Below are 27,635 nucleotides of genomic sequence, written 5' to 3'. Positions count from 1 at the left end.
CTATATTTTATGCTGCACTGTCCCACAAATAATTCTGCAGCTGTGTAGCCATGGCAGACAATGAGTTCCCAGAAACTTCTGTTAATTGTGTTTATCACCAGATTATGTGTCGGGTGGTCACGGATAGCTCTCACCTTTTTTCTTTTAATATCAATAACAAACACTAACTAATGTATTTCATGTGGTAATGGGTTACTAATATCTGTGCTGAAATGTGATGTTTAACTGATCTCATTCCCACTGTTTCCCTGGGGTTTCACCAGTTTCCATGAATTTATAGGTTCTCTCCTTATCATGCCACTCTTTCTCTGAACACAGTATCTCTAACTATCCCTCTCTCAAATTCCATTTTCTTGCTATCCTGCTCAGCTTATTGTATTTTCTGGTGTTTATAGGACGTCAAAACAAAAGCTGCAAGTGTATATAATTAGAACATATCGTTTTCCCACTTCCATTAAAAACACAGGGTGGAATTTTCAGCTGGCAGGATTTTACGGTCCTGCCTAAATCAATGGATTTTTGATCACCTTGTCGCACTTTTACCGCCCCGCCCCCCACCGTGATGGGGCCATAAAATTCCGCCCACTGTCTCTATTTAAAACCATACTTCATATGCATTTTGCTTTAAAAAAGCTTTTGAAACTTGACCTCTCATTTCTCATCAAATAATATTGAAAACAGCCGAACAGAGAATACTAAAAAAAATATCATCCCAGGAAATTAGGTACACTGTTGTATACTCGAATTGCAAAATCCAGTTTCAGCAAAAATATTTAAGTCCAAATCTAAGCTTTTGGGAGAAGCTAAATCCTTCGACAAAGCTTTACTAAAGCCAGTAGACCACACAAAGCATAATTCAAGGGATAATTATAATCAAATAATGGTGAAATATTTTAAATATTTTGTTTAGACCTTTATTTTGGATACTAGAATTTTTCCTCACCGACAGAAAGTTACCTGATAACCAGATTGGGTAGTTATAAGATGATGAGTTTGAATAGGTGATTTCCATTATAAATCTGGACATAGGAACTCATAATGGGAAAAGAAAAGTTAACACAGAAGTATGCCAAGAAAGTGACAACAGGGAGGTTTTGGAACCAACCGCTGCACAAAAACATACTTTTTTTAATAAGGTATAGATAGCCATGCAAATTGAAGTACGCTAATTCTTATCACTGTTTTTCTCCATGGTGACCTTATAAGATATGCTTGTCTGATTATGTTATCTAAAGTAATGTCTAAGTGTCTTTGAATTGGTGGAATAACTGTGGTGACTGGTTACTTTTCAATATTGTAGCTCTGTAGAGTGCTAATGGTCCTGACCACTGGTTGCTGGGGCATGAGATGATCCCACAATACTGTACCCACAACACAGTGGCTCCCAACATCTTCCCATCCTTTAGTACTTCATCAGTTGTTTCAGACACCTTGATGGAGTGAGTGGATGTGAGGACATTCTGAGAGGAACTGCCTCATTGATGAATTTTCATCATGCCCCAGGTGCTGGATGTTGCAGCTGATAACCAGTGATCTGTGAGGGTGCTCCATACAGCATCCCCAGTGTGGCATTAATCCACTATCATAGCCCTTTACAGCTAAACATTCAGTCTGTCATTCAGTCTGACATCAAGCCATTGTTTCCAGGACTGTCACTGACCTCATCTCCTCTGGGGATCTTCCTCCCACAGCTTCCAACCTGATAGTCGCCCAACCTCGGACGGCCCGCTTCTACCTCCTACCCAAAATCCACAAACAGAACTGTCCCGGTAGACCGATCATGTCAGCTTGCTCCTGCCCCACGGAACTCAGTTCTCGTTATCTTGACTCCCTTCTCTCTCCCCTTGTCCAATCCCTTCCCACCTACATCCATGATTCCTCTGACTCCTTACGTCACATCAACAATTTCCAGTTCCCTGGCCCCAACCGCTTCCTCTTCACCATCATCCCTCTACACCTCCATCCCCCACCAAGATGGTCTGAGGGCCCTTAGCTTCTTCCTCGAACAGAGGCCTGAACAATCCCCATCCACAACTACTCTCCTCCATCTGGCTGAACTTGTTCTCACACTGAACAATTTCTCCTTCAACTCCTCTCACTTCCTCCAAATAAAAGGTGTGGCTATGGGTACCCGCATGGGTCCCAGCTATGCCTGTCTCTTTATGGGGTATGTGGAATATTCCTTGTTCCAGTCCTACTCCGGCCCCCTTCCACAACTCTTTCCCTGGTACATCGATATTACTTCAGTGCTGCTTCATGCTCTCATCGGGACTTGGAAAAATTTATTAATTTTGCTTCCAATCTCCACCCCTCCATCATTTTCACGTGGTCCATCTCTAACAATTCCCTTCCCTTCCTTGACCTCTCTGTCTCAATCTCTGATGATAGACTATCCACCAATATCCATTACAAGCCTACCAACTCCCACAGCTACCTTGACTACAGATCCTCACACCCCGCTTCCTGTAAGGACTCCATCCCATTCTCTCAGTTCTTTAACCTCCATCGCATCTGTTCCGCTGATGCTACCTTCAAAAACAGTTCCTCTGACATGTCCTCCTTCTTCCTTAACCGAGGTTTTCCATCCAAGGACATTGACAGGGCCCTCAACCATGTCCGGCCCATCTCCCGCGCATCTGCCCTCACGCCTTCTCCTCCCTCCCAGAAACATGATAGGGTCCCCCTTGTCCTCACTTATCACCCCACCAGCCTTCGCATTCAAAGGATCATCCTCCGCCATTTCCGCCAACTCCAGCATGATGCCACCACCAAACACATCTTCCCTTCAGCCCCCCTGTCGGCATTCCATAGGGTTGTTCCCTCCGGGACACCCTAGTCCACTCCTCCATCACCCCCTACTCCTCAACCCCCCCCATGGCACCTCCCCATGCTCTCACAAAAGATGTAACACCTGCCCCTTCACTTCCTCTCTCCTCACCGTCCAAAGGCCCAAACACTCCTTTCAAGTGAAGCAGCATTTCACTTGCATTTCCCCCAACTTAGTCTACTGCATTCGTTGCTCCCAATGCGGTCTCCTCTACATTGGAGAGACCAAACGTAAACTGAGCGATCGCTTTGCAGAACACCTGCGGTCTGTCCTCCGCAAGATTGACCCAAACCTCCCTGTCGCTTGCCATTTTAACGCTCCACCCTGCTCTCTTGCCCACATGTCTGTCCTTGGCTTGCTGCATTGTTCCAGTGAAGCCCAACGCAAACTGGAGGAACAACACCTCATCTTCCGACTAGGCACTTTACAGCCTTCTGGACTGAATATTGAATTCAACAACTTTAGGTTTTGAGCTCCCTCCTTCATCCCCACCCCGTTTCTGTTTCTTCCCCCTTCCTTTTGTTTTTTTTCCAATAATTTATATAGATTTTTCTTTTCCCACCTATTTCCATTATTTTTAAATCTTTTATGCCCCCCCACCCCCACTGGAGCTATACCTTGAGTGCCCTACCATCCATTCTTAATTAGCACATTCGTTTAGATAATATCACCAAATTCAACACCTGTGTTCTTTTGTTCCTTTGTCTGTGACATCTTTTTGCTTGTCCCTACAACAACACCCCCCCTCCACTTCTCTCCCCACCCCACCTTAAACCAGCTTATATTTCACCCCTCTCATTGTAAAGAAAAATCAGTTCTGTTGAAGGGTCATGAGGACTTGAAACGTCAACTCTTTTCTTCTCCGCCGATGCTGCCAGACCTGCTGAGTTTTTCCAGGTAATTCTGTTTTTGATTCAGTCTGTCAAATCTGGCAGCAAAACTCCTGTTTGGGTGCCCAAGCTCAATGGGACCAGTCACAATGTTCGTTAGAGAATGTTCTTCCACCTTCTGTGCCTTGGAATTCCTCAGAAGATGGGAATGAAGATGACATTTGCTCCATGTTACTCTGCATGTTCTTGCTTAGCTGCATGCAGGCCACACACGTGTGACCACACAAAGAAATTAAAGGTAATGTGTATTGAAAAACCGGGCTGAGCATAATGAAATTTTACAGAGAACATTGCTACTTTCTGTTTGAATAAATCCTTCACACATCGTTGCAACAATGTCAGAGTTGCACTGTTGTACATTCTGTAAAGGGTTAACATCAGAAGCATTTGATGCTGATGTAATGATGATGTAACATCATGTGATTGAGTAACAAGAGACCTGGAGGGAGGAGAAGTTCCAACCTCGTGCAGAGTTCCCAATATGTACATAGTAGCTATAAATAAAAAGTAATGGTTTTAACAAACTACAGTCTCGAGCAGCTTACTTTGGGAGAGTAGATAAGCCCCAAAGAATCCCATCTAGACCCTGAACACACAATGAAACCCATTCCCCACCAGTTACTTCAGAGAACAAATGTCATGAAGATCTACTGCTTCTACCGTAACTATATCTGTGGGAAGATCCAATCCTCCCCTGTACCTAAATGCTGTGTGCTCTAACCTGCTTTTTGCTGTTTCTCTTCTGCCACTTCCACTTACTCCTCCTCACCCAGTACTATCTGGCCCATGCCATCCATTATCCATGGGATCTGTACTGCTGCTTGGATCAGCTGGAAGTTGCTGCCTTGATATTACTGTCCACATAGTCACAGCTCAGAAGTCCAGGCCCAACCAGTTGTAGCAGCTGCATCAGCATGCTGGGCCATCACCTGCACTGCTCCTCTCTATGTGGCTGTGACTCCCTGGCTTTGAAGTACACAGGAAGATGTTAACAACTGGCAGAGCAGCCTGTATCTATCCCTGTGCCTAATCTACCTCCCTTCCTTTGCAAGGTCATTGCAAAATAGCGCACAAGTTGTTGGTGATGACCATACCCCTTTTGAGTAGAACTTTGAACTATTGTGTGAATGGTGTTAATGTGCCATATTAGGGTTGTGAGCTACAATCTTTGTCCAATGAAAGATTGTTGAGGAAAGCAACAAATGATATCTGCATGATATTGGCATAGGAGTGTAGCAGTTAAATATTTAACTTTGATCCATGCCATAGTAGGTGTGAGTAGGGTGGATACAATTATTTTGACACCTTTCCTGATGCCAGTGAACTTTTTCCACATTTGCTTCCAGTTGGACCTGTGATTTAACATAAGGTTCAAGCTTTGGTTCTCAAGAGAACTAACTTCCTTTGCTGCTTCTCCTAGAAGGAAGTTCCACTAATACTGGCACCAGCTGGACCCAGTTCTGAACAGGGAAATGAAAACAGCTCAGAACTGGCGCTCTAGTAGAAAGTGCCAGTGATACTGGTGATAGGGCCAGTAGGTACTGTCAGTTGTACTGGCGATATTACTAGTACTAGTCCGAACTGATTATTTTTTTCCAGTTAATCCAATGGTCTTTATTGCTGGTGCACGAGTGAGCATCAACAGATGTTTAAAAAAAAACTGAAAGTACGCAGTCCCCATCCAAAATGTATTTGTGTGGATGAAGATGCTCAAGATTAATAAGTTGATTCTGCAGATTTAGAGGGTATGTCCCAACAAACACTCAGAATAAAAGTTTGCATAAAAGCTGTGCAAATTTTATTGTGAAAAATGGCAACCATAAAAATTAAAATACAGAATTGACCTCCAAGAAAAAAAACTCAGAATAAAGGAATCAGTAAAAGCTGCACCAACTTTATTGCTGAAAAAATGGAGCCTAAGCAAATAAATGCATCCTATCACTACACTAAACTGCTGATTGATTTCGGGTTGATTTTGGTTTTCTGTTAAGATCCATGATCCTTTTCCAAGATGTAATTGTCCAGCCTGCCTAACTCCTTCGAGATCTCCTCCTCATTCAACCCCTTCATCTTCAGTCAATGGGTGAAACATGCTGCAGGTGGGGAGGGAAGAAGAAAAACATGAGCATTGACTCACTGAAACCATTGAAGTCACAACTGAGGTCACTATTGAGATAGAAGCGTCATCTATCACAGGAAGAGACGGGATGTTAAAACAGATCGACATCCACAGTGAATGCAATCTAAGAAAAAACAGTGCTTGTGGAAGCACTCTTCCTGGGCTAGAGTGGGGATTTTACTGTGTCATGTGTGCCAGTGTTTGAGAAGCGTGGACACATGCGATCATATATTGACTGCCTCTGAGCACATCTGACCCCCATACAACAGCAGCCAGGGACTTAACAAATAACGTACGTGTCCTCTGGCCTGTGACGTTTTCCCATTGCCATTCGGTGATCACCAAGCGGCCCTGCAATTGAACCTGGAGGGAAAAGAAAGGAACATATCAGTAGCTTGCATGTAAATATGGACTAAATTACCATAGGGCAGAATTTTACGCCTTGCAGGCGAGTACATACCCGACTCGGTCGGGCATAAATTAGCATGAGAAGATGTCAGGCGAGCATCCTGACATCTTCCTGCACGCGCGCAATCTTCAGTTCGGCGGGCGCGCGCAGGTGCCAGAGCCACGCCCGCCATCAATTAAAAGGCCACTTACAGCCATTAAAAAGCCAATTGAGCTCGATTTTACATTGCCCGTGAGATTTCGTGCTCGTCGCACAGGCAGGCGGACAGCCCACATTTTGCAAAACCAAGGGTGGGATAAAAAGGGTCAGCAGCATTGCCATTGTGAGTAGTGAGGAGTTTTGGAGATTGGTTGCTTATTTAAACATGACAGCTTCATCTCTGTTCTGAGTTTCATTCTTAGCATTTTCAGGCCTCACTTCAGGACTCATTGGTGTCTCCAAGCCCCTGGAGGATTTTGACCATGTGGACCCTTGGAAATGGCACTCCTGAGGAGGAAGAGAGAGGCAGAAGGGAGAGGAGGCCAGGTGTTCCAATGCAGCTTCCAGGGGAGGGACCTGTGGGAGGAGAGGTGCAAGCCACAAGGGACCAGCAGGTAGTACAAGGCAGAAGGGACCACAGAAGATGCCACTATCCCGCTGCCAGGGTTTACAAGCGGTGATGCAGCTACCTCAATATGTCTGAGGTGCAGTGCTGAAGTAAGCTCCGCCTCACCAGGGAGACTGTAACTTCCATTTGTCAAATGATTGGGCCTGAGATCAGCTCCGACTGACTGGGTGGAAACCCCATGCCAGTAGCTCTGAAGGCCACAGTGGCCTTAAACTTATATGCTTCCAGCTCTTTCCAGGAGTCAGTGGGGGATCTTTGTGGAGTCGCCCAATCGGCAGTCCACAGGTGCATCAAGTTGGTGACAGAAGCTCTGTTCAGGTGGGTAATGACATTTATTCATTTCTGTACTGACAAGGCCAGCCAGGCCGAGTGAGCCTGAGGCTTTGCAGTGATTGCCGGTTTTACCCGCATCCAGGGCACAATCGACTGCACACATGTGGCCATCAAGGCACCAGCAGGTTAGTCAGGTGCCTTTGTCAACAGGAAGAGATTCCACTCAATGAATGTCCAGATAGTGTGTGACCACAGGACGCAGATTCTGCAAGTCTGTGCAAGGTACCCAGGCAGTCATGAGGAGATATTAACGTCTATAATGTTATTTTTAAAATGGAATTGTCATAGGGTCTGTGTCTGTGTGTGCCTTAATTGGATTAAAGCCAGCTAGTCTGAGCGCTTTGATGTATAATAGTTTTGGGATGTAAATTTGATAAACATAAGGAGGATAGAAGGTAAAGTGTAAATTTGCACTTGTTGAATAACGCATTCAAGAGTGGGAGTAAAATCTTGCACCTGGCAGGGAGATGACAAGCAATGTGTTTATATTACTAATAAAATTAGTGGGATGAAAATGTTATTGTTAGAAGATGTGACATTAAAAGCCTAGGATACCATGGAGAATTTACATTCAAAGAAAAAGCTAGGTATAATCAGAAAGGAGCTTGTGTGTGTAAGGCAGAGGCATTTAAGATCTGTAAGCTGACAACTGTGTCTGCAAAGGAACCAAATTGCAAGGAACCTCATTTTGAATTCGTAATGTCAGATGTGCTTTGCCTGGTGTCTGTTTAAAGTCTATGGGTTACTGTTGCCTTGATGGAGATTTTCCCAGGGGTGACTAATTTAGGGATTTGTTTAAAAGTTATTATAGTAGTAATTTGTAGACATGTGTAAGCATTTATTTTGTTGTAAATTAATAAATGTTTACTTTAGTTTTATATAAAAAAGCCTCTTGAGAGGCTTTTTATTCTTATTCCTGAATTCAGAGCTCCAACTCAAACATACCAATTGAAAATACAAGTTATGACAGTTGTTCACAAAGTTTCCCTCTGAGGTTTAAACAACTCAGCCTTTACAAACTGCTGTGTCATAACAACTTATGTACTGAGACACTCCCAGGTGCCGAGCCTATTCAGTGCTCCAGCCAACTGGATAGAAGGCTGCTAGATGACAAGGGCTATCTGGTGAAAAGGTGATTTATGATGCCTCTCCGCCACCCAAGAATAGAGGCAGAGCAGCGTTATAATAGGAGCCACGCCTCCACAAGGGCGGTGATAGAGAGGACCATAGGTCATCTGAAGATGCGCTTCCAATGCCAGGACCATTCAGGGTGTGCACTACAATACCCTCCAGAGCAGGTGTCACTGATAGTGGTTGCATGCTGCGCTCTCCACAATCTGGCACTGGCAAGGGGGGACCCACTGGAGCAAGAGGGTATTGACGCAGCTCCACAGGCCACAGAGGGTGAGTCAGAAGAGGGGAAGAGGGGCACAGTGAGGAGAATGTTGAGGGCATGGAGGTGAACCTCCATATCCTTCAGGGAGGTAGAGACACCTTGATCCAATACTCCTTTGGCTGGGCTGCCAAAGATCTGCTCCCACCTCATGCCAGGGCTGCTGCCTCCATCTCGGATGTCTGAAATGACCCTTTCATTTGAACCCAAAGTCCACCCAGTGCCTGTGCAATAAAGTTTAGAGCCACTCACGTCCAGCATTAAATACTGGCATTCCCTGCACCAAAAAAATAAAAAGGTGAAGTACACTCAGGTCATTATGATAAAAACAAAATTTCACAATCCAAACAAATTAACATAACCTTCTCTGGTCTTCTTTCCCAAACCAGTAAACATAAACAAAACATTACAAAACAGAAGATCACCCATGAACAGGCCCTCTTGTGCTCATGGTGCCTTAAACTTATGTTTGCAAGTGCTGCATCTTGGTATGTGTCCCCCCACCCCACTGGCAGCGACATTGGGGGCAGCCTGCTGACTCTGGTGTCATGTTGGCCTTCATAATTTCGGCGGTCGCCCTCTGGCCTGTGGAGCCTGTGCTCGCCCCACCTGGGAGGGAGCGGCATCTCCGCAGTTGCTGCAGCCTCATCAGATGCCATGGTCACTGTCAGCGGGCCAGAGGAACTGCTGATGTCATCCAGAGTGCCCTGAGAGGAGCCCGCAGAGATGACAAGCAGCTTGTGAGGCAACGTGTGGTCACTCTGGACCTCCCTGCTCGCCATTGATGGACGGGCACCTAGCTGGGATACTGGGTGCCTCATCCATCTCTCACACTGGCACTGACCACCTGAGGTCATTGCCTGTGTGAGGGTTTGCAGGTCCAAGCGCATCCCCAGGAACCCCTCATTCTGTTCCTGGAGCTGCCTCCCCATGAGAATCGCCGCTATTTCAATGGAGGAGGCATTGCACTTGGCCATGAGGGTCAACACAACGCTTATGCTCCACATGGACACCTCCACAAGAGACCATGGCATGCATACCCTCATGGATCTCTGCCCGACCTTCTTGGACATCCCGATGGACATCCTGCCGCCTAATGGACATCTTCAGAGGCTCATCATCTGCCTTCGACTCAGCATCGTCCTGGTCTCCAGCAGTCCTCCAACTGCCTCCGCCTGGTCCTCAAGCAAGTGTGAAGTGCCCTCACCGCTGTGCTCTGACATTCTAGCCACTGACCTAACACCCGCCGATGTACTGGTATCTGCGCTGGTGCCTGGTTCAGAGAGCGGGTGTGACACAGGTACAGCCGAAGCCCAGCTGTCCTCTGGTGTCGGGGTGGCTCTTCGGGCTCCTGAGAATGAGTGCATGCTGGCAAACTTCAGGGAGAAAATTGACATGTCATTAGTTTAAGTAATCACTCAATCACTGTCCATGCCAGGCACCCTGGTAAGACAATGGAGATTTGCATCATGGTACTATCGTCTTTCAATGATCAATGGGGAATCCAGTTTTGAGGCTCCCATCAATGAAAAGACTACACTAGAATGTTTGCACCATCCGAAACTCTCACCTCTGTCCACTGCACTCTTACCTTTGTCTGACACCCCAGCCTCTTCGTGACCGGCTGACCAAGGTGCATGGCACCTCTCCAGTTCCAAGGTATCCAGCTCATATCTTGTAACGATTAGGAGATTTGGGGAGCCTCCGCCTGTCCATGACCTCTTGGTTATTATGGGATGTCTTCTCCTGAAAGAATAGCAGAGCCTTGATTAGTCCACTCTCTACCTGGAGCAGCATTGCAGCCTGGCCAACCCCACCTGAAGAACATCTCACAGGGCACATCCGAGTCGTGGCCCTTGAGCCGCAAGGCACTCAGTCCAAGCAGCCAGGGCTCACCCCCTTGGACAACTCCAGCATCATTGACAGTTGGCACTCAGACTCTAACACCCCTGAGCTCCACAGGAGGATGGCCAGACCTTTACACTTCAACACACTGATCCATGCCAATGTGGTACTTAGCCTTCCCTGGCGCAGCAGGTCGTTAAACCTTTTGCGGCACTGCACCCATGTGCGCTGCACAACGTCGTGGCTGCCGACCTGTGCTGCCACCTCCTCCCAAGCTCTTTTTGTCAGGTGCGGTGGCCGCCTCCTTCCATCTCTGGGGATGAGGGTGTTCCTCCTGGCAGCCACCTCCTCCAGGAGGACCACGAGGCTCTCGTCCAAAAACCAGGGGGGCTGAATGCCCACCTGACCTGCCCTTCAGCCTGGCATTTCCAGCCACATTTGAGGCCATAGATTTGGTCTTCAGCACACAGGAGATATGTTCTTCCCTGGCAGCCCTCAAGGAGCTGCATGTGCTGTTTTTAAACCACCCGCCAGGTCGCCATTGAAGCCAGAGCCTGACAGGCCCCCACCCCCGCTCCCGCCTGGCTCTTCCTGGCCATTGGGGAGGTGCATTTCATGCTGGGTAGGCCTTAATTGGATAGCTAGCGTGAAATTGCGGTCGGGGACTGATCACGGGCAATGGTCAGTTTCCTGACTGGTCCCAGGCCTGCTGATTGTGCGTGCCCACCAAGGATAATATTCAGGCCATAATCTCTGCGTGAATACAGATGATACATATCACCAACTGTCCATCACTTTTAAAGGTGCTTACTGTGTGTATAGGCAATAATTGTATCTAGAGCATTAAGAGAATCATTATTTTTCCATCCATTACAGTGTAAAGTGCCCCCATACATACACTTGCCGCCCCAACTGTGAAAATCGATGCGGGATTGGTTTCAATCTGGTTGGGGTTGTCACTACAAAGGACATGGTCCCGGCTGCAATGTCTCCACACGAGGCTGCTGTGGTCCTCCTGCTGCAACAGAAAACAAAAGAATAGTTAATCTTATATGATTTGTCAGCACTTGGATAGCTTGTAGCGTGTAACATAAGAGTTGCAGTTATACAAACACATTTATTACTCTGCATGAAGGTGGTAAGAAATTGATCCTCAAGTCTGCAATTGAGTTTGATACATCCTCCAAACTCTCCTTGACGCCTAGATTAATCACAGAAACCTCCTCCATGTTCTGCTGGAGGGCTGCCTTCTCTCCCTCTAGCTTCCGCTGGGGGGCTGCATTCTCTGGCTCCAGCCTCTGACTGGTCAGCAGTTCTTGGCATTGGGTGGGTTCTGCAATACCCTGCAACTGCACTGGGACTCAGGAAGTGTTAGCTTTTGTCCTCACTGAGAGCCATTAGTGCATCTCGCTCCTCAGCCGCTTGCGTCAGGCAGCATATTTTCAGGCAATCTTATCCCTCCGTCAGGAGAAATTGGATGTTGACAAGGTTGTTAGCATTTTCAATGTGAGCTCCTATCACAGCACCTTCAATGAATCATTTTGGAAAGGAGGGAGTGACCCCAATGTCCTCTTTGCACACCTTATCAAACCTAACAATGTACACACCTAGTCATAGCAATGACAATCCTTCTACAGCCAGGATCATTTAAAAAATGACATACTCCCTTTTAAATAGCAAACAGCCAATCATGTGGCAGGCTTCTCCCATTGAGCATGTTTTTCATGTGAAAGTAGCATGGGAAAAGTAAAGGCACATGTAAGATTTCTGGATTTGGGACCACAGATACCTAAATAGGCAGTCAACTAGTCATAAGTAATTTTAAGATGGTTTATTAAGCTGATTAAGAAACAACAGTTTAGAAATGATATATTAGCTAATTAGACAGAAAAAAAGGGTATACTACCCATAACAGCTTGTGAAAACAACATTCCGCTCTCTAGTCGAAGTGTTAGGAAACTTTTCCCTCGATCTCGCGATCTTCCTCCTCTGGTCCATCTGCCATCTGAAGAAGACAGCTGCCCAATAAGCACTGGCACCTCACCAGCACCTCAGCCCCTCACCAGTATGACACCAATCTAAATACCCTTTTTGGGGAGTTGGTACTGTGTCAATCATCTAACTATTCCGGCCGATGGACAAGGACAGGTACTCAAAACTTCATGGGTGGTTACCACCCCACTTGTGCGTCACCCTGCTCGAGGTCAGCTTTTTAGTTTACATCTTGGTGAGGGTCATATTCTGGACCGTTTTAAACAATTACATAGATAAGGGGGTACAGAAGATGCCACCTTATCTTAGGAATGACAACATGAACTAAGTGACCTTGCCTGTTTCCACAGACTGGTTAAAAATTGTTGCCTTTTTAGAAAACTTTTTAGGGTGTGTTATGTTATGCAGAAAATATCTGTTTATTCAAGACCCCAATTCCTTACACATGGGCCTATTGGACACTAAGGGGATTTTACCCACACTAAGGGAAATAAGAGGAATCAAGGATATGGGGACCAGACAGGAAAGTGTAGCGGAATGATTGTATTGAATGGTGGAGCAGGCTCAAAGAGTTTGTATGTCCCACTTCTGCTTTGACTTCTTATGTTCATGCTTCACAAAATTCGCAGAGACTAGCCCTCCCTGCTACCAACATAGCCATCTCAAGCCAAAGGGTAAACACAGCTCTGATTTTTCAAAACTTCGTAAGCCATATTTATGAGGAATCTGCCTTAAGTTTACAGATCAATATGACTTCCACAATGGTTCATTTGGTAAAGTACACTTACAACTGGGCTGTCCAGCACAAATGTGTGTTCCTTCTGCAGGGAAGAGTTCCACGTGTGCAGGCAGTCCTCGCTGCTTTATGCTAGTGGCCACACATTATACATAAGCCTAGATAATGAATGTGAGCAGAGAATTGACTAAGGGGGGGCATCACTATTTATGTTAGAAGTTCAATCCTTTGGATGAGGTGTTAACCACGGGCCATGTACACTCTTCAGCAGTTCAATTGGATGCTTAAGATTTCATTACACTTTTTGAAGACGCATAGGGAATTTATCCAATGGCTTTTACAGCATTCCTCCCTCAACTAACACCATAGCTGCCAAATGTCTCGGGCTGATTTGCTATAACCGTTTTCCACCCTTGTCAAAGCTAAAAATGACCCCTAAGATATCCTAGGGAGGACGGCCCCCAGATCATCAAATTTTGGATCATCACTGGCCCCTTCACAAATTTCTAAATGTTTCATTGCACAAACTGCACTCTTGTGTACCTTGCTTTATCTTTATAATGCATTTGCTGGAATATTGGGTAGAACATTGGGTATTAGATATATTATTGTAGTCAGATCTTTGTTGATCAGCGCAGACATGATGGGCCAAAGGCTTCCTTCTGTGTTGTAAATGTCTATGAATTTATGAGCTGCAGTTTAGGTCTTGGCAAGTTCTTGTCTCACAGCACTCCCATCATAACTACCGTAGATTGCGGTGTTTATGTTGATCTCTGAAGCCTTGAAAAATTCTACCAAAAACAAGGGTTTTTTGGCAAGTATAAAATGTGAACCGCTGTGCTGGTCTAGGTTTAGGCGGTTGTCATTTAGAAATGTGAATAAAAGCACCAGTATTTCAAATTAAATCAATGTGACACATTGTATTGAATGAATTCATTTTACAAGGATACCTTTAACCACAATCGAAATGTTTTAAAAATTGTCAGAATCACAGAATTTTTACGGTGCAGGAGGAGGCTATTCAGCTCATTGTGTCTGCACCAGCTCTCCAAAGGAGCAAGATGACTTAGTGCCATTCTCCTATTTTCTCCCCGTACCCTTATGCAGTGGCCAGAATCTCCAGGTCAGCGTGTGGGGGCGGGCCCCTTTCGCTAACGCATAAAATGACACATGGTGACGTTGGGCGTACATCCTGACGTCACCACGCGTCACTCTGATTTTCAGTTTGGCCAGCGTGCACCGGAGTTGGCTGCGCACCCTCTGAACTGTCAAAGGCCTATTAAGGCCACTTAAAAACTAATTAAAATACCTAACGGAGCAGCCTGTCCAACCTTAAGGTTGTCGGGCAGGTGAAGAACCCAGGCGGCCTTTGCATTTTTCATGAAACCTCATCCACGGGTGGGATGAGGTTTCATGAAGTGTTTATAAATTGAATAAAAATTTTTATTAAAGTTCATTGACATGTCCCAGCTCATGTGACACTGTCACATGAGGGAACATGTCTTAAAATTTTTTTTCTTTTCTTTATTAAAATTTTTGATAATCAAACTAATCTCCCTGAGGCAGCTCCATGCCTCAGGGAGATTTCTGCACTCTTTCGCACTCATGCGTGTATGAGTGCAGGCTCCGACTCAGCCTCCTCCCCACCCCACCCCCCCCTGCATAGGGAGCGCTCAGCGCTTCTGGGTGTGCGTCATGCTGGGCGGGCTTTAATTGACCCACCCACGCAAAATGGCAGCGCGCAGCTGATCGCGGGCGATGATTGGCTGCACGCCGCCCATGCCCATTCCCACTCAGCACCACCCACCCCCCACCAAGGAGAAAATTCTCCGCATTGTTTCTATTCAGTTAATCATCTATTGCCTTCTTGACTGCCTTGATTGAACCTGTCTCCACCACACTTCCAGGCAGTGCATTCCAGACCCAAACCACTCGCTGTGTAAATAAGTTTTTTCTCACATCGCATTGGCTTCTTTTGCAAATCACTTTAAATCTGTGCACCCTCGTTCTTGATCCCTTGACAAGCAGGAACAGTTTCTCCTTATCTACTCAGTCCAATCCCCTCATGATTTTGAACAGCTCTATCAAATCTTCTCTTAGCCTTCTCTTCTCCAAGCAGAACTCTCCCAACCTCTCCAGTCTATCTTCATAACTCAAGTTTCTCATTCCTGGAACCATTCTTGTAAACCTCTTCTGCACTCTCTCCAATGTGATCACATCCTTCCTATAATGTGCCACCCAGAACTGTACACGATACTCCAGCTGAGGTCTAACTAGTGTTTTATATAAGCTCAGCATAATCTCCTTGCTCTTGTATTCAATGCCCTTATCAATAAAGCCCAGGATACTGTATGCTTTATTACCTGCTCTCTCCACCTGTCCTGTCACCTTCAATGATCAATGTACATATACACCCAGGTCTCTCTGATCTTGTACACCCCTAAGAACTGTACCCCTTTTTTCATATTGTCTCTCCATGTTCTTCCTACTAAAATGAATCACTCACACTTCTCCACATTGAACTTCATCTGCCATCTATCTGCCCACTCCACCAACTTGTCTATGTCCTTTTGAAGTTCTACACTGTCCTCCTCACAGTTTACAATGCTTCCAAGTTTTGTATCATCCGCAAACTTAGAAATTGTTCCCTGCATACCAAGATCTAGATCATTAATATATAATCAGGAAAAGCAAGGGTCCCAATACCAACCCCTGGGGAGCTCCACTACAAACATTCCTCTAGCCTGAAAAATATCAATTGACCATTACCCTCTGTTTCATATTACTCAGCCAATTTTGTATCCACGTTGCTATTTTCCCTTTTGTTCCATGAGCTATAACTTTTCTCACAAGTCTGTTTTATGGTACTGTCAAATGCCTTTTGAGAAGCCCATGTACACCACATCAACAGCATTACCCTCATCAATCCTCTCTATTACCTCTTCAGGAAACTCCACCAAGTTAGTTAAGCATGATTTCCCCTTTAGAAATCCATGCTGGCTCTTCCTAATCAACTCACATTTTTCCATGTGACTACTAATTCTATCCCAAATAATTGTTTCTAGAATCTTTCCCACCACTAAAGTTAAACTGATTGGTCTGTAATTTCTGGGCTTATCCTTACAACCTTTTTTGAACAACGGCATAATGTTTGCAATTCTCCAGTCCTCTGGCACCTCCCCTGAGTCTAGGGAAGACTGAAAGATTATGGCCAATTTCCACTCTTACTTCCTTCAATATCCTTGGATGGATCTCATCCGGTCCTGGTGCCTTGTCAACTTTAAGTACCGACAGATTATCTAACACTTCCTCCTTATCAATTTTGAACCCTTCTAGTGACAGAGTTTCCTCTTCTGTCTCCAGGGCCTCAGTTGCACCTGCTTCCTTGGTAAAGACAAATGCGAAATATTAATTTAACATCTCATCCATGCCCCCTGCCTCCATGTGTAAATCTCCTTTTTGGTCCCTAATCGGCCCTACTCCTCCTTTTATCACCCTCTTACTATTTAAGTGCCGATAGAAAACTTTGGGATTCCTCTTTATGTTGGCTGCCAGTCTTTTCTCATGATCTCTCTCTGCTTCTCCTATTTGGTTTTTCATCTTCCCTCTGAACCTTCTGTATTCCACTTGGTTGTCAGTTGTATTTTCTACCTGACACCTGCCATTAGAACACTTTTTCTTCTTTGTCTTAATTGTTTGCCCCACCTTTCCCTTTTGAGGGAATATACCTTGACTGTGCCTGAATCATTTTTTCTTTGAAGGTAGCCCATTGTTCAGCTACAGATTTTCCTGCCAGCCTTTGGTTCCAGTCTTTCCACTAGGGCTATCTGTGCCTTGCTTGTCCTGCTTTCTACCCTTAATTAGCACATCCTTTTGTCTATGACATCTTTTGGCTATCTCCACCTATCACTGGCCCTCTATCCAGCTCTACCTATCCCACCCCCCACCCCCACCCTTTTAACCAGCTTATATTTCACCTCTTTTCTATTTTTCTTTAGTTCTGTTGAAGAGTCATACGGACTCAAAACGTTATCTGTGTTCCTCTCTGTGGATGCTGCCAGACCTGCTGAGTTTTTCCAGGTATTTTTATTTTTGTTTTGGATTTCCAGCATCCGCAGTTTTTTTGCTTTTATCTTTGGTTCCAGTCTATCCAGCCCAGCTCTGTTCTTGCCCACTGAAGTCGGCTCTCCCCCAGTTAATTATTCTTTCTCTGGATTGCACATTGTTCTTTTCTACCATCATCCTAAACCTTACGAAACAATGGTCACAATGATCACTGGCTCCTAAATGTTTCCCCACTGACATTTGACCTACTTGGCCCCCCTCATTTCCCAGAACCAGGTCCAACTGTGCCTCCTTTCTTGTTGAACTGGACACATACTGCTGAAAAAATTCTCCTGAACACAATCTAGGAACTCTTGCCTCTCTCCGCCCTTTACACTACCACCATCCCAGACTACATTTGGGTAATTAAAGTACCCCATTATAACTACTCTATAATGTTTGCATCTCTCTATAATTTCCCTGCAGATTTGATTCTTTACATCCTTCCCACTAGTTGGTGGTCTATAGACTACACTGAGCAATGTAACTGCAATCTTTTTGTTCCTTAGCTCTAGCCAAACTGATTCTGTCCTTGAACCTCCTGGGACATCCTCTTTCACCAGCACTGCAATACTCTCCTTAACCAATACCACCACCCCTCCTCCTTTCCTATCTCTTCTGAACACCTCGTACCCAGGAACATTTAACACCCAGTTCTGCCCTTCCTTGAACCAGGTCTCTGTTATCTCCACAACCTCATATTTCTACATAGCAATCTGCACTTGTAACTCCCCAATCTTATTTACTATACTCTGTGCATTCACATACATGCACAGTAACCCAGATTTGGACTTCATGACTTTCTCCCTTACTCTGACTCCACCTATTAACTTACTATCCTCTATACTAGTGCTTTCTATCTCTCCCAATATTTTGTGCACCGGCACCCTGTATTCCTCTCTAATACTCTCTCCTGGTTTCCAAACCTCTGCTGAGTTAGTTTAAAGCCCCCCCCAATAGCACTAGCAAAACGCCCGCAAGGGACACAGTCCCGGCTCTGCTCAGGTGCAACATGTCTGGCTTGTAAAAGTGCCATCTTCCCCAGAGCCAGAGCCACTATCCCAGGAATCTAAAGCCCTCCCTCCTGCACCATCTTTCCAGCCATGCATTCATCTGCCTTATCCTCCTATTTCTGTACTCACTTGCACATGGCACTGGGAGTAATCTGGAGATTACTATATTTGAGGTCCTGCTTGCTAATTTTCTATCTAGCTCCCTAAATTCTGATCGCAGAACCACATCCCCCTTCCTACCTAAGTCATTGGTACCAATGTGGACCACGACCTCTTTCTGATCACCCTCCCCCAGCAGAATGTCCTACAGCCGCTTGGTGACATCCTTGACCCTGGCACCAGGGACGCAACATCTACGTCGGCAAACGTCTGTATGTTCCCCTAACTAATAAATCCCCTATCACCATTGCTTTTCCACTCTTCCTCCTCCCTTCCTGTACAGCCAAGCCACTTGTGCTGCCACTAACTTAGCTCTGACTGCACTCCTCTGAGGAACCAATGACCTCACCAGTATCCAAAATGGAAAACTGATTTGTGAGCAGGATCCCAGGGGATTCCTGCACTACCTGCCTGGTTCTTTTGCTTCCCGGGTGGTCACCCATTCCCTTTCTGCCTGCATGGTCCTAGCCTGTGGTGTGACCACCTCTCTGAACGTGCTATCCACGTAGCTCTCAGCCTCGCAGATGAGTCACTCAGCTGCCATTCAAGCTCTGAAACACGGAGTTCAAGATTCTGCAGCTGGCAGCACATCCTGCACATGTGATCATCTAGGACACCAGCAGTGTCCACGACTTCCCACATATTATAGGACACACATCCCACACAACTTAGCCACCCTGCCATGTCTTAACTTTACTGCCCTTACCTTAACTTTAATGTACTTTGGTTTACTTATATTACTTTATTTTACTGTCGAATTCATTGTCTTCGGCATTTGACGCAAAGAGTTAATCAAATTCATTCTGAGTCACTTTAGCTATGGCATCATCATAAGGATTTCACTCTGGATCAGATTTGGCACTTCTAGTTTTAGAACTATCCCTCCACAACAAATCACCTTCCTCTCCAACCATTGAGTTGGATGTTCGGCATTTTTGAACCATCTGAAAGTGCGGAGCGGCGCACATATTTCCACTCATTGTGAAGGATTTTTCTCCATCAACCATCCACCTCTTCCATTTGGCATGAACATGATCCTCAAATGGCTTTTTGAGGCACACATCCAAAGTTCGAACTATGGACATTATAACTGCAATGTGGATGTTATTTCTTTGCAGGCCTGAATAGGGGGTTTGAATTGGCCCACCTAAGTGTATATACACATATTTCATTTCTGGTGATGTTACAACCAATTTGATGCTTTCCGAGGACCGATTCTGATGCTTGCTTCTCAAGATCAGGCCAGTGGCTGACCCCTATTCTCATGGCACATTTGATCTTGGGCATCTTCTTCAGGGCAGATTCTTTCTTCTTCCATTCTTGCACCAGTTTTTCACTAACACTGAATTCCCTTGCTGCAGCACAGTTACTTGACAAGTTAGCAGATGTCATGACTTTTGGCTTGAAACCAGCTTTGTACTTCATTCTTTTTACCGGAGGACCCCATTTCTGTTCATTATTTGCCACACATGGTCTGTTCTGTGCAGGGTCATGAGGACTCGAAACGTCAACTCTTTTCTTCTCCGCCGATGCTGCCAGACCTGCTGAGTTTTTCCGGGTAATTCTGTTTTTGTTTTGGATTTCCAGCATCCGCAGCTTTTTGTTTTTATCTCTGCTCTGTGCAGGCATGTTTTAAACCCCCATATCATGGCAACATGGCCCATAATCGCCTGCTTGATCCCATGTGCCGACTTATAGGGTGAGTAAAACATACATTTCTGAGGTGAGAAATTGAGGCCGACTCCAAATGCAAGTATAGTATTTCCTAGCAGAAAAGAGGGGAGTTGACTTAAACACCAAGTATAGGCAACATGATTTGTGGCACCAAAAATATTAAATCATCTTTCTATATTGCAGCAATGACGTCACTTCCAATTAATTCATTGTTTGTGAAGTGTTTTGAGGGTTTTGTGAGAGATGTGACAGATTTTGAGGTGTAAATCTTTTTAATTTCAGGCCAGCTACAGCGTTGACCCAGGCCCTGAAAAGTTATCTAACCTGCAGGGTCAGGTGAATGATGTGAAGGGCATCATGACACACAACATTAAGAAAGTCCTAGAGAGAGAAGAAAGGCTGGACGACCTAATTATCAAAACGGATGATCTCCAAGCATCTGTAAGTATCCCTTTTTCCAGAGGTCACAGGGAAAGGTTCACCTATTTAAAATGATGAATGGGGAAAAAAGTTCCTCCTCTATATTTGGCCTTGGAAATAGCTTCCTTAATATTTTTTCATGTTTTTCTTGGCATAGTTTCCTCAAGGTTATGGATACTAAGGAATAGTTCCATATTTTTACTCCTAGTGTCAGCATCAAGTATTCTCCAGTCACAAGATCAAAAATACTACAAGTGAATGCAGAATAAAACACCTTACATATTACCTCATCAATGTGTTTTCGGCCCCAATCCCATATGTGCAACATTTCTGTTTTCTACACCAGCGACCTATGGGGCTTTTCTAAGTGAGGCTGCCCATTTATATCAGTTTGCAAGCAGTGCAACTTTTGAGTGGAGCCGATCCCTGCCAGCCAACCAGCCATGGGAAAGCAGCATTACTGGTGTAGTACAGGCAGGATGGGCCCTCAGCTGTTCATAGTCAGCTAGAGTGGCAGCCAATATCATTGTCTGGCATTACAGGGGTGTTGACAAAGGAGGGACTGTCATCAACTGCAACACTGCAACCTAAAAGAGATATGACACAGATATCTCTACAACCCAGAGGATCAAACCTCCGCCACTCTGCTCTGTGACACATTCCGAACCATATGTTTTTATTTAATTATTCAAAACAGTGGATTTCCTCCTTGAGTTTTGAATGGCAATGCACATGTCGGCTGTGTGTGTGCCTTATGACTGATGAAATGTGTTTTCAATATCTGATGGGTTGAAGATGCATTAAATAAAGAGGAAGAGAAACAAACTGTGGAAGAGATTCAGTTTAGTCTATTCTTCTTAATTCGAATAATCTATTAGTTTGAACTGAAATTGTTCAAAGAACACCTCCTGAGCTGTGTTATCATAATTGCTTAATTCAAACTGCGGAGTTATTCACATTTTTTTAGCAAAAGAAAACTTTGAGTTAATAGGAGTAGATATTTCCTGAAAATATTGAAAGGAGCAAATCATACATTTATAGCAAAAAGTGGGGAGAGTGTTCTTAAAATACTTTCAAAATGATTTCCTTCATCAGTATGTTGCACGTTCAACAAAGAAGGTGCAATGCTAGATTGTGTTCTGTGTAAGAAGAGTAATGGGATATATTCTTCATAACTTAATTAGATACACATTGAAAATAGATAAAGATAAATGTTTTGGACTAGAAATTAACTCATTTCAGCGAAAGGAAAAGGGACCTAATTAGTTGGAGCAAATGGCAGATAAAACATTAGACCAGCAGTGGAAGATAATTAAATATGAAGGTTCTAAAAATCCACGGGGACACATATCCCAGCGTACATGAGAAGGTGTATGCATCAATACCTACACCGCTAATACATTTCTCTGCAGCACTGAATTGCTAGTTGCAATCAAGGTGGAGGTTTTTACCTCCAGCTCCTTCCAGGCTGCCTTAGAGAACATTGGTAACATCAGTTAATCTGCAATTCATATTTACATTAAGCAGGTGACTGACACATGTTTGTTAGAATGAATACTTTTATCACTTTCCCATGGACAACCAGAAGCAACAGAATGGGTCTCTGGGCATCCCCAAACCCAGGGCCTCATTGAGTCCATCCAAATTGCTCTGCCATCTCCGGTTCTCCCCAAGGCTACTGTGGAGGGATGCTGGGGTAGTCATTGAACCTGGTTGTTTTACCCAAAATTGAGTTGGACAATTTTTCAGGCATCGCTAGCAGCCCCTTTATTATGTAAATGAAGGGCATAATACTAATTTAGGACTTATCAGGAAATTTGGTGCAGGTGGTGAATGTGGCCCTGCAAAGCAGTCACCACTGAAAAGCTGAATTTCAGTCATTTCTTTTTAAATTAATGTGGAGCCAGGCAGACCGGGTATGTTCCTCCTGCTCTGCTGCACTCCCCAGGTTGCCAATCCTTCTGGATTGTCCAGGAGTCTCACGAAATGCAGAATTGCTCTGTTGAACAACAGGTGATCAAAAATCATAGGATCAAAAGTCACGCGATCAAACACCCAGAAATATTCCAATCACCCGAAGTACTCCTGCTGGAAGCAGTCAGCCCCCATCCCACTGTCCAGCTATGCGACCCTTCCAGTCCTAACCTGAGTGAGGCCAACATCCCTAAGTTCATTCACACAGAAAAGGGAACTGCCTGTAGAAGTGTGAAGGCGTCAGTAGTTGGCCTTAATTATTTAGATAAGGCTTGAGGCCCTATGTTGGTTCAGCCTTGGGATCTTGGTTCAGACGTGCAATGCAGCCATGTAACTGCCTTCAAGCCTGAAATAGAGTGCCAATGAAGTGAAAACTCAAAATCAACTCACAGCCAACCAGCTCAGAGTGGCACTAAGCAAGGCTGGGGAGAAGATTTCTCCTCTGATATCTTAACCCAAGGAAAGCAGATATGATCAAAGAGGAAACCAAAGGATTCATATTGTACACCTCAGTTTCATGTTTTCAGTGACACACTCTGAAAGAAAGCATGTCAGGCAGATCAGAAAGCACCATAGCCAAACTATAACGTCACTCAGCGGTCCCTGCCACACCTGCCTGAACCTGACTGTGGGAATGTAGTTCCACAGCTAGGTTGCTGATCAGTGTGGAACCAAGTACTGACTTGTGCCAGCTGCTGCAAAGATACTTGCAGGCAGCCTTTACCCATTGGGTGGTCAGTCATTTGCAGACAAGTCTTCCTGCACTTAACTTTAGGAACATAGGGTAACAATTCAGTACCTTGAACCTGTTCCACCACTCAATTAGATCATGGCTAGATCATTATCTCCATTTACCTTTCTTTGATTTGTAACTCAAACCAATCTTGCCTAACAAAAATTTATCAAATTCAGTTTTGAAATTTCCCATTGGCCTCACCTCAATAGCTGTTTGGGGGACAGGGTTCTGGGATGTCACAACCCATTTTTTTGTCTCTGCTTTCTCCCAGTCTAGCATAGGCATCAGTTGCATTATCTACTGAGTAGCAACAGGAGGTGGTCTTGATTGCCCAGAGCAACTACACTGCTGCATTTTCCAAAGTATAAGGTGTCCTTACAATGACCAGCAGGTTCAATGTTATTATAATTCTAATTCCAAGAATCACCTCGTATTACAAGGCACTGTTGCGCAGTTGTCTATATATGCCTATGGTGGGAGTGAGAAGGGGACGTCATTAGAAATGGATAGTAATCACAGAATCACACAGTGCAGAAGAGGCCCTTCAGCCCATCGAGTCTGCACCGACACGTGAGAAATACCTGACCTACCTACCTAATCCCATTTACCAGCACTTGGCCCATAGCCTTAAATGTTATGAGGTGCCAAGTGCTCATCCAGGTACTTTTTAAAGGATGTGAGGCAACCCACCTCCACCACCCTCCCAGGCAGCGCATTCCAGACCGTCACCACCCTCTGGGTAAAAAAGTTTTTCCTCATATCCCCCCGAAACCTCCTGCCCCTCACCTTGAAAGTGAATATTGTGAAGAACCCTGTGTCTTCACCTTTTTTCCTCTAAAGTCATTTCTAAGCTCTCCTCCTGTTTTGGTTTATTCATTCATATTTGCTGCCATCTAAGCCAGAGAGGCAAAGTAGTAATGTCAGCTTGTAAGCTTAAGGAGCACATACACACAATGGCAGTCATGCCAAAGCTGCAGCCCATCCTAGAAGCTATTGATTGAATATGCAGTATGCAGGTAAATTATGAACCAGGGCTTTTATGTATCTGAGAAGTGGAGCAGTTTGGTAGGCTTACCTTAGTAGTTTTGCTTTAAACTGTGTCATCTTCTTCAGCATCTGTTCCCAAGCCCTGTGATTAATGCATACATTGTTGAGCTTGGCTGGCTGCCACCTGCTGCCAGGTATGCTGCCCAGTTCTCCCCAGGGTGGTTGCTATGGAATAAACAGGGCAGCTCTCCATACACACAATCTCATCCAACAACCATATTACTACCTTTTTTTTTTGCAAAAATGTACTTTATTCATAAAATATCTAAAATAACACTACAAAATATTTCAAAATGGCCATCACAGAAATTGCAATGATATTCAAATTATTTACATAGATCATGTGACACTCTGAGGTGTTTCAACAGAGTAAAAGGAACATTACAGACATTTCAAAATGATCATTAGAGAAAGTACAGTACTATTCAAATTATCTACAAGATACATCATGTTACACTCTGAGGTACAATACAATAAAAAGAACATTACAGACATTTCAAAATGGTCTTTACGGAAAGTGCAATGGTATTTAAGTTGTCTACATAGATCATGTTGCACTCTGAGGTACTACAATATAATTGTGATACATGTAATATTCACTGCATATATTCAATGTGAATCATACAGCCCAACGGGGTCTATACATTTCCCAGCCCCTGGGTGTACTATGGCTGAAAGATCTTAGACAGCGACCTTTCCCCATTGCGCCTCTGCCACGGCTGCCCCAGGCTTCGGTGAATCTCTCAGCATGTAGGCCTGGACCTTGGAATGTGCCAGTCTGCAACACTCAATTGTGGACAACTCTTTGCACTGGAAGACCAATAAGTTTCGAGCAGACCAAAGAGCGTCTTTCACCAAGTTGATGACCCTCCAGCTGCAGTTGATGTTTGTCTTGGTGTGCATCCCTGGGAACAGCCCGAAGAGCACAGAGTCCTGTGTCACAGAACTGCTCGGGATGAACCTCGACAAAAACCACTGCATCTTTCTCCAGACCTTCTTTGCAAAGGCACATTCCACAAGGGGATGGACAACAGTCTCTTCCCCACCACAGCCAACTCAACAGCAGTGTGCAGACAGGGTGAGATTCCAGGCGTGTAGGAAGGATCTGACGGGGAGGGCCTTTCTCACCATCAGCCAAGCCATTTATTGGTGCTTGTTGGAAAGTTCTGGCGATGAGGCATTCTGCCAAATGACTTTGACAGCCTGCTCTGGGAACCATCCAACAGGATCCACCTTCTCCTTTTCCCACAGGGCCTCTAAGACGTTACGTGCCGACCACTGCCTGAGGGACTTGTGGTCAAAGGTGTTTCTCTGCATAAATTTTTCCACGAGGGACAGGTGGTACGGCAAGGTCCAACTACTTTACAGTTATCCATCATCTCTTAAGGGCCGATGACGTGATTTTCTGCTGTCATCTGCCAGGTTTCCCATGTGTTCCCAATGTGAGCTGAGAGCTTGCTGAAAGAATTAAAGTTAGGCTGACTTCACAAGTTCTTGTGGGATCAGCACTCATCTAATTGGTCAGGCCCAAGTCTTGCTCCAACTGCTTCTCATTGGTTCCACATTTCGGTTGGGGTGGGGGGGGTGTGGGGGGGTGGGGGGGGGGGGGGGTGGGCGCGTTGGGTGGGGGGGTGGGGGGTGGGCGCGTTGGGTGGGGGGGTAGGTGGGGGGGTGGTGGGGGGGGTTGGGCGCGTGGGGTGGGGGGGGGGGTAGGTGGGGGGGGTTGGGCGCGTGGGGTGGGGGGGTAGGTGGGGGGGGTGGGCGCGTGGGGTGGGGGGGGGGAGGTGGGGGGGGTGGGGCGCGTGGGGTGGGGGGGGGTGGGTGGGGGGGGTGGGCGCGTGGGGTGGGCGGGGGGTGGGGGGGAGGTGGGGCGCGTGGGGTGGGGGGTGGGGGGGCGCGTGGGGGGGGTGTTGGGGGGTGTTGGGGGCAGTTGGGGGGGGGGTGGGGGTGGGGGTGGGGGGGTGCGTGGGGGTGGGGTGGTTGGGGTTTGGGGTTTGGGGTTGGGGGGGGTGTTGGGGGATGGGCGGGTTGGGCGGGGTGGGTTGGGGGGGTGGGGGAGGGGGGTTGGGGGGGGTTGGGGTGGGGTTGGGGTTTGGGGGTGGGTTGGGGGGGGGTTGGTGGTGGCGAGGATTTCATGAAACCCTCAAGAATGGGAAATGTGGGATTTGAAACGGCAAGAGTTGAATTATCCGTGCCTGCTGGTTTCGGGCGTGCTCAGCAGCGTGAGCTGACAATGTGGCGAGAAGGTCAAAAGTCGGTTTCACAATGTCGCGAAACCAGTTTGGAATCATCCGCTCTGCCCGTCGATGGTGTGCCTCGTTTCCCGCTGTCAGACGTCAGGAACCTCATTGTAATACATCTACAAATCATTATAAGCCCAGCCCATTGGAATCATTCGCCCCCCCCCCCCCCCCTACTGGATTGTCCAAGCACATTGGCGTGATTGCACACCAGCATGTTTCACAACAGCATATATAAGGTGTGCAAGTGTAAAGCTAACAGCATTTAAAAAGCTAACAGCGCAGCCTTGCAGTGTGGGTTAGGAGAATGCCTGCGCCTGAGCTGACAGCACAGCATGCGGTCTAATGGGCAAAACTGCTGCCAATCGGTCAGACGGAGTGGGGCGGAGGTGGATGGGACTTCAGACAGCCATGCAGCGCACTAAACTCTGGCCATCCAAGTGATGGCCAGCACTCTCCAGGATGCATTAAAGGGCCTTCAGACTTAACCAAGAGATGTTCTTAGAACACCCAAGCTAATCCATGCATCTCTCTCTTTCATCCTGCAGGAGGAGTACATTAGGAGCATGGAGCCCCATGATCTAGCTGTATGCCTTGTGACATATGGAGGGCAGAGACAAGAGATGGGAGTGACTGAGGTGCCTGGCTGTGCAGAGGGAGGAGCAGCACCCTCTGGAAGAAGGGGTTGCTGGGGCTCCCACACTTGCTGCTGAAGAGCCACAATGAGCCATCACTGGTTGGCGCCTAGCTAGACCCAGGGTCTCTAGACACTGCCTTTCATTCCTACAGATGACCGAAAACCACTGTCGCCAAAGACTATGCATGTCCAGGGAACTGGTCGGTCACATTTGCCAGCTGCTGCAGGAATCGGCGTAATGGGGACATAGAAGGAATCTACTGCCCATGGTGCTCAATCTTTACACCAGTGGCTCCTTTCAGGGCTCCACGGGTGACCTATGTGGGATATCGCAATCCTCCACCCACAAATGCATCCATGAGATCACAGACGCCATCTTCGCAAGGTCACACAACTTTTTGCATTTTGCCGGGACCAGGACAGCCAGGATGCAAGAGTGATGGGATTTGCCCAAATCTCAGATTTCCCACAGATGCAGGG

The 27,635-nt window shown here is 45.9% G+C and overlaps 1 protein-coding gene across 1 annotated transcript in view; it reads left to right on the top strand.

Moving 5' to 3' along the window:
- The window catches only part of si:ch73-234b20.5 (uncharacterized protein LOC449923 homolog), a 49,579-nt gene that overhangs the window by 12,273 nt on the left and 9,671 nt on the right, over window positions 1–27,635 (top strand). The window contains exon 2 of the mRNA XM_041194671.1: window positions 20,384–20,542. Coding sequence (XP_041050605.1) covers window positions 20,384–20,542 — 159 coding nt within the window. The remainder of the gene's footprint in view (window positions 1–20,383; window positions 20,543–27,635) is intronic.

This window comes from Carcharodon carcharias, chromosome 1 (genome assembly GCF_017639515.1).
Source record: "Carcharodon carcharias isolate sCarCar2 chromosome 1, sCarCar2.pri, whole genome shotgun sequence".
Classification (NCBI taxonomy): Eukaryota; Metazoa; Chordata; class Chondrichthyes; order Lamniformes; family Lamnidae; genus Carcharodon; species Carcharodon carcharias.
The sequence above is the reverse complement of the archived record's forward strand: the minus strand, read 5'-3'. Positions and strand labels throughout refer to the sequence as shown.